Source organism: Bidens hawaiensis, unplaced genomic scaffold (assembly GCF_021521415.1).
Source record: "Bidens hawaiensis isolate Kalapana, Puna unplaced genomic scaffold, B.hawaiensis_p1.1 tig00004412_1, whole genome shotgun sequence".
Lineage (NCBI taxonomy): Eukaryota > Viridiplantae > Streptophyta > Magnoliopsida > Asterales > Asteraceae > Bidens > Bidens hawaiensis.
Window position 1 is genome coordinate 1326267 of NW_027491265.1, and position 11784 is coordinate 1338050.

The 11784-nt window shown below is 35.5% G+C and overlaps 1 protein-coding gene across 1 annotated transcript; it reads left to right on the forward strand.

Annotated features, from left to right (window-relative positions):
- Positions 1-1704: 1704 nt before the first annotated feature.
- On the forward strand, positions 1705-10332 carry LOC143626537 (G-type lectin S-receptor-like serine/threonine-protein kinase SD2-5). Its single transcript, XM_077096600.1, has 2 exons — positions 1705-2596; positions 7871-10332. The coding sequence occupies exons 1-2, from the start codon at positions 1705-1707 to the stop codon at positions 10219-10221; spliced, it is 3243 nt and encodes a 1080-aa protein (XP_076952715.1). The 3' UTR covers positions 10222-10332.
- Positions 10333-11784: the final 1452 nt, after the last annotated feature.

Here is an 11784-nt window from a genome sequence, read left to right on the forward strand (position 1 = left end):
TATATTATTATTACATTAAAGGAACATTTATAGTTTGCAAAAATAAGTATTAGTAATAGATAGCTGAATACTATTAAAAAGTAAACTCATGAGAATAATTCCGATAACGACCTAAATCAACCATATTTAAGATAACAATTGTAATCACAACCTAAATAAACCACTCATTGTATGGAAGATAGAGCAGTTAGAGAAACTTCAACATGTCGATTAAATCTTGTTTTTTTTTAGAACCTAAATAGATTATACGAAAATCATATTACAATTAAAAGCAATACAAACAACAAACTGCAAAGAAAATGAAATGACAATGCCAATAATGAATAATATATGAGAATCCACCATTAGCGTAGAATAGATTGTTTACCGGAAATATGGAAGAGACGGCCGGCAGAAAACTTGGTAATCCGCAAGAAAGAGAGAAATAAATATGAATATTAGTGTTTGTAATGTTAAGGTTTATATAATATGAATGGGGTGATTTAGCATTAATATAAAAGGAAATATGTGACATGACATCTAATTGGACACCTTAGAATGATGTCATGTGAAAGCGTTATCTTGCTTTAACAGAGTAGTAAGATGAGGCATGGTAAGCAACAAAACAAATGGGCATTGTGGTTAGAGGTTGAAAAAAAAACACCTAAATTCAGAATTGGATGCTGGACCCGATAAAAAACCCAAAACTGGTTTTTTATATATGGGTTTTTAATACATGAACCCGCAGCCGACCATACCTGCAGGGTATGGATAGGGCGTGCATTTCGGTACCAAAACCCGTCCCGGAACCGACCCGATTTGTACCCGGTAATACCCAAAAACTAGAACCGGTTTCACACCCGAAACTGGGTTTTTCCAATACCCGAAATCGGGTTTTTCAAATACCCAATTTATACTCAAAATTACCTGAAAATACCCAAAAACACCCCAAAAAAGTGCGGCACCCTTAAAAAACCCAATCTATACCAAAACTCCCCCGAAAATAGGGTTTTTTCAATACCCGGAAATAAGGTATCTAAATAACCGGTTCTATACCCGACCAGAACCCGGTGCATAAGGTATGATTTTTAAGACAATACCCGGGCCTAGCCCAGGTATGGCCAATACCCGGTCATACATGAATCAGCTTCTATACCCAGAACCGGGTATTAGAAAAACCTGATTTGTGCACCTCTAACTGTGGTTATGCAATCTTTCACCAGGTAAAAACTGAAGTTATAACAACAATAAAATAAGTAAACAGGTAAAAGAGAAAATTGCCCCTAATCGTCTTAACGTTAAAAATAGACTAAGTTAGCGATTTGGACTACGCTGACAATAGTTGGGAAACCTATAGAGTCCAATTGCATAAAATAATCTTTTTTTTGAACGAATTAAGTCGCAAAAGCGACCAAACCTCAAAAACGGTTTTGATAGTTTACTCTAAAAGAAATAAGTTATTATAAATACACTGAAAGTTAACTTAGTTAAGTGATGATATGAAAATCGTTTGTATGATTGAATGGATTGCTTTGAAAAAGGTTTGTGATAATGTTGTAGAATCATCAGAGTTGTAACTACATGTTAACTAGTGGCGCTGGTTGGTCCAAGTCTCCAACTAGTGGTTGGTCCAAACACGTTAAGTTGGCTCTCATAAGTCAACGTTGAAAAATTGGATATTTGAATCATGCATTCATCATCCTGCAGTGTTCATAGCGATCAGTCATGAGGATTAATTCTAGTTTACTCTGTTTGCTCTCTCTAGTTCTCATGTTATCACCCACTGCTCAGCCTTTTGGATCATATCCCACAGCAAATCTTTCCACCACATGGACCAACAACGATTCGTATGGCCAACCCATGCTCCTAAGAGGAACCCATGTAGCTCAATTCGCATGTGGCTTCTTCTGTGTAGCCTCTTGCGACTTCAATGAAAGAAACCGTGCTACTTACATATTTGCCATATTCGTTTCTGGAACCAACGAATTTAGCTGGAAGTCTGAAGTCGTTTGGTCAGCCAATGGAGATCATCCGGTCAGGGATAATGCAGTTCTAAATTTCACTGAAGCCGGAGACTTGATGCTAAAGGATGGTGATGGAAGCATAGTCTGGACCACCGATACTTCAGGAAAATCCGTAGCTGGCATGAACTTAACAGATACCGGAAATCTGGTGTTATTCGATCACCAAAACTCAGTGGTTTGGCAACCTTTTGATTACCCAACAGACTGTTTGTTACCTGGCCAAAAGATGTCTCAAGGCCAGAAACTCAAATCTAGTGTTTTGTTAACCAATTCATCGGGTCAGGAAGGTATGTATTCTCTTCAAGTCACGGATAAAGGTGTATTTGCTTATGTCGAATCAAACCCACCTCAAGCCTATTACAGTATGTTTGAGTATGCATATATCAATGATGCAAATAAAGGAAGAAGAAACATTAGGTTCTTGAATGGGAGTTTGTCATTTTTCATAGATTCTTACGAGCGAAGTGATCCTGTTGGTGTGATTTCCATACAAAGAGCATTATCAATTCAGTACATGAAATTGATGCCAGACGGGCATTTGAATGTGTTTGAATGGCAATCTCAAGGGTGGACGGTGGTAGCTGATCTTCTTACAAATACTTACATAGGAGAGTGTGGTTATCCTTTGGCTTGCGGAAGGAATGGCATTTGTTCGACTAGTCAACAATGTATATGTCCCCTAAAAGAATACTTTAGACCAGTGAACGATGGCCAACCCAACCAGGGATGCTCTCAAATTATTCAACTCTCATGTAGTTCTACACAAGATCAACAATTTATCAAACTCGAGAACACCATATACTTCACCTCTATTGTTGACATGGAAGGGGTGGATGTGGAGACTTGCAAACAAGCATGTCTAAACAATTGCTCATGCAAAGCAGCTTTTTTTCAGCATTCTTCAAATGCTTCAAGTGGAGAATGCTATTTACCTTCAGAGCTATTTACAATGAAGATTGTTGATCAACGTTATTTTAATGCTTCAGCTTTCATAAAAGTCCAGAATGTTAGATCACATCGTGTTGCAATAGTTATAGGCTCTACAATTGGAAGCTTTGTGCTTCTGCTTGCTGTGTCCATAGGGTTTATTATGTACGTAGTCCACAAGCGAAAAAGGGATGCCGAAATAGAGGAAGAGTATTTAGATCAATTTCCAGGAATGCCAACTCGCTTTTCTTTTGAAGAACTGAAAACCGCCACAGAGAACTTTAGTAAAAAGCTTGGTGAAGGAGGATTTGGATCAGTTTTCGAAGGGAGTCTAAAAGACACCTCAAAAATTGCGGTGAAACGACTTGAAGGCCTTTCACACATTAAGAAATCATTCCTAGCTGAGGTTCAATCAATTGGCAGCATTCACCATGTGAATCTGGTTAGACTTAGAGGGTTCTGTACATGGAAATCACAAAGATTTCTCGTGTATGATTTCATGAGTAACGGGGCCTTAGACAGGTGGATCTACCATGGAAATCAAGAACAGATACTTGGATGGGAATGCAGAAAGAAAATCATACTTGATATAGCGAAAGGTTTAGCATATCTCCATGAAGAATGTAGGCAGAAGATCATCCACCTGGACATTAAACCTCAAAACATACTCTTAGATGACTATTTTAACGCCAAAGTATCTGATTTCGGGTTGTCTAAGCTCATAGATAGAAATCAAACCCAAGTGATGACTACAATGAGAGGAACCCCTGGGTATTTGGCTCCAGAATGGCTGAGCTCAGTTATCACTGAAAAGGTGGATGTGTATAGCTTTGGAATAGTTCTGTTAGAGATCTTGTGTGGAAGAAAGAATTTTGACCGGTCTCTGCCAGAAGAAAGTTGGCACTTACTCCGTGTTTTTCAAAAATGTTGGGAGCAAGAAACATTGTTAGACACGGTTAAAGATATGCAAATAAATAGTATAGAAGTTGTGGAGATGATGAAGATGGCTTCATGGTGTTTACAGACAGATTATACCCGAAGGCCTTCAATGTCATCGGTCGTTAAGGTGTTAGAAGGAGGAATGGACATTGAATCAAACCTGGATTATAACTTCACGGGTCCGAGACTACAAAGAAACAACAGCAAGGAAAAAGATTTAACACCATTGTTGGCTTATGTTCTATCTGGGCCAAGGTGAGTAAGCAGGTTTAAAGGTTCCTGCTAAACATTCTATGCTTTTGCATTTTGTTTCAAGCTAAAGTTGGTCTTCATTGACTTTTTTCGATCTAAATTGGATTTATGTTTGTACTATATTAATTTTGTTGTGAGTACAGATTAAATGGTTGTAATAACTTCAAATTATTATGGTTTTAGCTGCTTATGCTTGTACTATATTAAATATATACCATGTCACTGTTCTGCATTCGCTTTCTACATGTCTTAGACATAACATTTTGCAGCCGAAGACGGGCCATCTGTCACTTGAATATTAACTATGTGTGCGGACTTAAACAAAAGCAGTGTTTTGAAACCCGGCCGGTCGGACCGGGACCCGGTCCCTATACCGGGCCGGGTCAACGTATTTTGGACGTTTCTAAAAACCCGGCCGGGTTTCACGGGTGGCGGTCGGCCCGGACTGGTCGGACCGGTTGACCCGGCGAGTGGACCGGTAAAACCCATTTTTTATAAAATCCAAAATGAAATGTGCATGCCAGGATTCAAACTTGGGTCATTTCAAAGATAGAAGCTTTAATAATTACACATAAGCCAACCAACCAAGCTTTATTGATGTCTCTATTGATCAAAAATAAATCATATATATTTAAAAAACAATGTATAAAACATCAATAAACATTAAAGTTTGTTGTTATTATTATTTTTGGTTATTATTATTTTTTATATGTATATGAATTATATATATATGTAAATATATATTTAAATTATTTATGACGTCATCCGGGTCAAACACCGGTCCGCCCTCCCGGGTCGGTCCGACCTTTGACCCGGTAAGGAGTTCGGGTCGATGTCCGGGCCGGGTCTGAAAATATTGAACAAAAGTTACTAACAATAAAAGGTTACACATAATCATGGCCCAATTTGGTTCGTATTACATAAAGAAAATTCAAGAAACTGACCAAAATGACCGAAATCGGACTCGCAGCAAACGGAGAACTACAAAGGGTTTTGGTCGGACTCCAGCATGGGCACACCGCTCACGGAAGATAGCGGTCCGGTCTCTCACCGGCAGTGACGGCTCAACCATTTTAATGACCTAAAGCAATCAAAGAATCCGAGGCCCTTATATAAAAAATGTAGGTTTGTACTTACCAAATTTTATTCGTTTTGCTTCACATTCAATGACATAAATAAGTTAAATATACAATGAAAAATAGTTTCATTTCTCCTTAGACACTAATTCATGACATAATTTCTAAATTTAATCTTCTAAACTAGAAACAAGTTTTATCTGCAATTAAGAGCTAATGCATATGTTCAAGTTATTAAATTAGTCTCTATTAAAGAAATGAAATCTACTTGCGGTACTAAAAAAATATTGATTTAACTTTTATTTTAAGAAAGAAAAATCTATTAGGCAACTATAAATATAATATAATCTGTACTTGAAACTAGAAAAAAAAATTGAATTTCTTATCAACTTCAAGCGTTTGAGTTAAAATTTTGTTAGGATCAAAAAAGAAAATAAAGGTATGGGAAATGGGATCGATCCCAGCTCAAGGCAAAACAACATTGGAAATTTACCAACACAATAGAATGGATTGTTTAGCAATTATATCAAATGAAACCCTATATATAAATTAAAAGTATTAACTTTTCTTTTGAGATTAAGGCCTCAAAAAATTGGTGGGTCTAAAGCCTTAGCTTCACCTAGTAAAGCATAAGGGCCGGCCCTGCTCACCGGGTGGGTTGGCTGCAGGATTTTAGACTTAGATATAAAATAACTGTTTTTGGCCTACATTTCAAAGATTAATGATTTGACAATATTGTAAAAGTGTAAAACAAATACTTTTCCAAAACTCTCAAAAAGCTAACTTTTTTTAAAAGTAATAATAATAGTCCTCGGAAAATATTGAAGCTAAATATTATATATGTAAACTCTATCAATTATTTATGTATGACGACATTATATAGGATTACATAATTTAAATAGTACTTTGTCAATAAAATCTAGCACCACTACTTAAAATTGTTGATTACTATTTTGGGTTACAATCTGGATGAATTATAATGAATAAGCTGTAAGCTAGCCGGAAATATACATGTGGAAAATATGTTACGTATCTTTTACGTAAACAATATATAAAAATGTTATCAATCGTTTAAATGACTTTAAGACCAAAAACAAGTTGAATCTTCATGTGTTTGGGAAGATAATGATATCTATTTGTTACAAGTTAAGAAGCCTTAACTAAACATAAATAATTATTATCAATTAAAATGACCAGTTTCCATTTTTCTAAAATCACCACATTTAATCTTATTTTATTTTAGAGAGAACTTTGATTTTGATTCACGTGGTTTCTTAAAATTATCAATTTTTGTCTAATAGTTTATTTTAGTCTTATGGCAATAGCTTCATTTAATTAACTATCCAACCCATTAATGCCATCTACCAACCGTTAGTTAATATAACTTTGATTGGGGGGGGGGGGGGGGTTGTATGTTTTACAAACTTTTAATCATAAGAATTTTTGGGTTTTCTACTAAATATAAGTTTTATACTTTTTATTATTTTTAAGTATTATGGTTTCTTATAATTGTTTATATACACACTTTTTATTTTTTAAAAAAATATTTTTTTTCAAAACTGACGCTTTTATGCAAGTTTATATTTAAATACTTTTATTTTTTTCACCTTTTATAACTGTAATAATATGCTGATTTAAAAAACATTGTATTTAGTTTTATTTTGAAGTATGATTTTATGTTAAATTATGGACCATTATTAAATGCAAACCAAGAAGTTATTCCCATTTTGATGGGCTGGTATGGTAATTAAGACATGAAATATAAAGTACAAAAATTTAGTTGTTTGAAAAAGCTTATACAAAACAAGAATTAAAATTAATAAACAGATTTTCAACGACTCTCCGTCAATTGAAAAGTTTAAAAAAAACAATATAAAATCAATATATACACATTTTACCACCGAAAAATAAAAGTAGAAAAGTTAATTTTTTTAAATCATTTATGCTAATAGAAGTGTAAAACTAAAATGAAACTTAAAAAATAAATATTCTGCTTTTTAAAGCCTAAATACTATTACGACTAAAATAGTAAAAATAAAAGTATTCAAATATAAATAAATATGCAGTTGCATAAAAGCTCCAGTTTCAAAAAAAATAATAAAAATAAAAAGGTATATAATTATATATAAACAAATATAATAAACAATAATAGTTAAAAATGACAAAAAATATAAAACTTATATTTAGTAGAAAAAAGAAATATTCTTATGAATTCAAAGTTTGTGAAAAATTTTAAAAAAAGGCCCCTCAAAGTTGTATTAACTAACGGTTGATGGATGACGTTAGTGGGTTAGACTAAAGCTGATAGTTAATTGAAACTATTATACCACAAAAAATTAAAATTAACTATTAGACCAAAATTAATAATTTTAAAAAAATCATTCGAACCAACACCAAATTTCTCTCATTATTTTAATTAAATTTCAATTATTTCGGGAAATATATTTAATATCATCATTTATAATGAAAACTAACATGCATTAATGATGCACAGACAAATGACAATCATTATTAATACAGTCCAACATGGTGGCTGTACTGAGTCAACTATAGCAATGACTTAATTTATTGAAGGCTTATAACAGATGGGGTATTCTTCATAGAGTTCATCAATCATGAGGATTTCTAGTTTCTTCTTTGCCTTCTTTCTACTCATCATGTCAACTTGCTACTCGGCTACTCCTGAATACCACGCTACAGCAAATCTTTCAACTACATGGACCACCAGCAGCAATGACTCGACTGTCCTCATGAGAAAAACCAATGCATCTCGTGTCGGCTGTGGTTTCTTTTGTGTAAGTCGAAGTGATTGTACCTCTTACATCTTTGGCACATTCATTAATCCAAATTATTGGTTTTACTTAAACATTGACCTTGATACACCCGTTTGGTCAGCCAACCGAGACCATCCGGTGGGGAAGAATGCGATACTGAATTTCACTGCAGCCGGAGACTTGGTGTTACAAGATGTAGATGGAAGCATAGTCTGGACCACCAATACTTCTGGGAAATCAGTTGTTGGCATGAACATAACTGATACTGGAAATCTGGTGTTATTCGATCATCAGAACTCGGTAGTCTGGCAATCTTTTGATCACCCAACCGACTGTTTGTTACCAGGCCAAAAGCTGTATGAAGGCCAAAAACTGATATCTAGTATTTCTTTAACCAATTTGTCAGAAGGTATGTTTTCTCTTCAAGTCACGGATAAAGGTTTGTTTGGTTATATTGAATCAAACCCACCTCAAGCCTATTACAGTAAGTTGGGTTATGGCAAGGGCACAAATAAAGAAAGAAGATACATTATGTTCTTGAATGGGAGTTTGGCACTATTCTTTCGCTCCTCCGACCCAAGTGATCCTGATTTTATGATTGGCGAGGCATCATCAGGCGAATATATGAGACTGATGCCAGATGGGCATTTGAAAGTGTTTGCGAGGGGTACAGAAGTAACAGATCTTACCGAAAGATTGGTTTATGGATATTGTACTTATCCTTTGGTTTGCGGAAGAAATTCCATTTGCTCCACTAATCAACAATGTAGTTGTCCCGGAACAGGTTATTTTAGACCAGTGAAAGAGTTCCAACCCAACCGGGGTTGCTATGAGGTTAATCCACTCACATGTAATTCTACACAACATCAACATTTTATCACACTTAAGAACGTCCGCTACTTCACTACCTCCACCTCGACTGCCCCCGACTTGAAGAGGGCGAATATGGAGACTTGCAAACAAGCATGTCTAAATAATTGCTCATGCAAAGCTGCTTTTTTTCGGTATTATTCAAATGTCTCAAATGGACTATGTTTTTTATCTTCAGAGCTTTTTACAATGAAGACTTCGGATGCATATGGCTATAAATATTTAGCTTTCATAAAAGTCCAAAAGGTAAGATCACATCAAGTTGCAAGAGTTGTAGGCTTTACGATTGGAAGTTTTGTGCTTGTGCTTGTTGTGGGCATAGGCTTTATAGTGTACATAGTCCACAAACGAAAAAGAGATGCTGAAACGGAGGAAGAGTATTTAGACCAAGTGCCAGGAATGCCGACTCGGTTTCTCTATGAAGAGTTAAGAATCGCCACCGAGAATTTTAGTAAAAAGCTTGGTGAAGGAGGATTTGGATCAGTTTTTGAAGGGACTCTCGGAGATGGCACCAAGATTGCAGTAAAATGCCTTGAAGGCCTTTCACAGATTAAAAAATCATTCTTAGCTGAGGTTCAATCCATTGGCAGCATTCACCATGTGAATTTGGTAAGACTTCGAGGATTTTGTGCTTGGAAATCACAACGACTTCTTGTGTATGACTTCATGAGTAATGGGTCATTAGATCGGTGGATCTACCATGGAGTTCGAGAGCACATACTCGAATGGGAATGTAGAAAGAATATTATTCTTGACATAGCCAAAGGTTTGGCATATCTCCATGAAGAATGTAGGCAAAAAATTGTGCATCTCGATATTAAGCCTCAAAACATTCTTCTAGACAATGCTTTCAATGCTAAAGTATCTGACTTTGGGTTATCTAAGCTCATTGACAAAACTCAAACCGAAGTGATGACTACCATAAAAGGAACGCCTGGCTATATTGCTCCAGAATGGTGGAGCTCGATTATCACAGAAAAGGTGGATGTATACAGCTTTGGTATTGTTCTCCTTGAGATCCTATGTGGCAGAAAAAATTTCGATAGATCCCAACCAGAAGAAAGCTGGCACTTGCTCTCTGTCTTTCAGAAATGCTGGGAACAAGAAACATTGTTAGATATGGTTGACACACATAGTGAAGATATGCAGGCACATAGTATAGAAGTGGTTGAGATGATGAAAGTGGCTGCATGGTGTTTACAAACAAATTTTAAAAGAAGGCCTTCAATGTCGGTAGTGGTTAAGGTGCTAGAAGGAGGAATGAATGTTGAATCGAACTTGGATTACAACTTCACAGATATAAAAATTCATGATATAGCAGCCGCAGACGAGAAAGATTTCACACGATTGTCGTCATCTCTTCTGTCAGGACCAAGATAAGTAGCCATGAATTTCTTGTGAGTCACTTATTTGTAGCTTGTTTAATGTTCTTTTTGTCTGTTCCAATATCAGCTGAAATGCTGGTTATAAATAATTTCTACATGGACATGGGTGGTAGTTTGGGACCCACCTGTTGTTCCCTGATACAGTCATGGTATAGGTTACCCAAGGTTAACAATGTTTCTTATGTATGCTCCATGTAATATATCAATTGGTTATAGTTATATACTGATGTTCAAAGTGGTTGTTGTGGGTTGTTTTTGATTTATTGTACATTGTGCTACGGTTGATTTTTGTTTTAAGGATTGTTGTGGTTTGTGGGAAGACTAGATGTGGTCAGCTCGTTGCGGTTCTTTTGTGTGATGCTGAAGTTTTGGAAGTCTTTCTTGGTATTTCAGCCTCTTGATTTTAATCATAACATATTTCGTTGCTATTTACAACAATTTTGGTACTTATTGTTTTGCAACCCATAACAAGTTTGGTTGTTTTCACCAACTAGTGTTTTAACTTCCATCAACTTATAGAAAAGACTATTTTACCCCTTAACGTGAAAAAAGAAATCAAGAAAACATAAATACCCCAGAATCAACCTGGATGCAAACGAATCCCACCGCCGGCTACACTTTCTCTTTTGCTATAAAACTTAAAATGATTGCAATAAATTCAAACTATTATAGTCAGTTAAATCCATCATGAATCCAGCCATCCACAACTACCTTCGCAACAGAGGTTATATTGGCTCGAAGCACTAATTTCGATCGTGGTCTAAAATGTGGTATACGGGCTACCCATGTGGATGGTATAACTCGTGTGATTTATCACATGGAGATGCGGGATTTGTCCCAACTCCCAAGATTGTCTTCTGGACAGCTTCGCCTAATCGGCCGGATGTTTTTATTTAATTTTGGGCCTCAGTTCCTCAAACGAGTCATCAGTCAACAATCTAATATTCTAATTGAGTTTTCCAAATTAATAAAACAAAAATGCTCACCAATTTAACGTTACTAACTAATTTATTAGAGTCATAAACATTATTAGGATTAGATTTTAATTTGTACCAGGTAACGAATTATGGCTGCTAAAACATACACCACAAACGGTTGTGATTGGCCCCTAACTGTCACAACAGTTTGATCTCTAGACGGTTAATAACATCTCAATTTAGGATAATATATGTTTGTAAATTGAAAATGTATTCAAATATAATATGTATCTACTTATTATTAAATTTTCTGAATTTCAGCATTGTTTGTACCCAACCTGTACAAACCAACGTTCATTTAGCTTGCTTTCATTCTCGTACAGTCGTACTCATCCCTCATTCAAGAAGATTCCTATCAATGGGATTTCTGATCACATACAATTGTATTATCATGCACAAAATGGGTTTTATCACGACCCTAGGTTGGCCTTATAGCACTAACGAAGTTCACCATTACCTATTTGAAAACGGTAATTATGCGCCATAGGAAACTCCCTCACATGAAGAAAATTGAAGTGAAATCATTACTTCTTTCTATTATTTCTTTGGAGTTCAACTTGCTCAAAGGGTCTATCACTTGG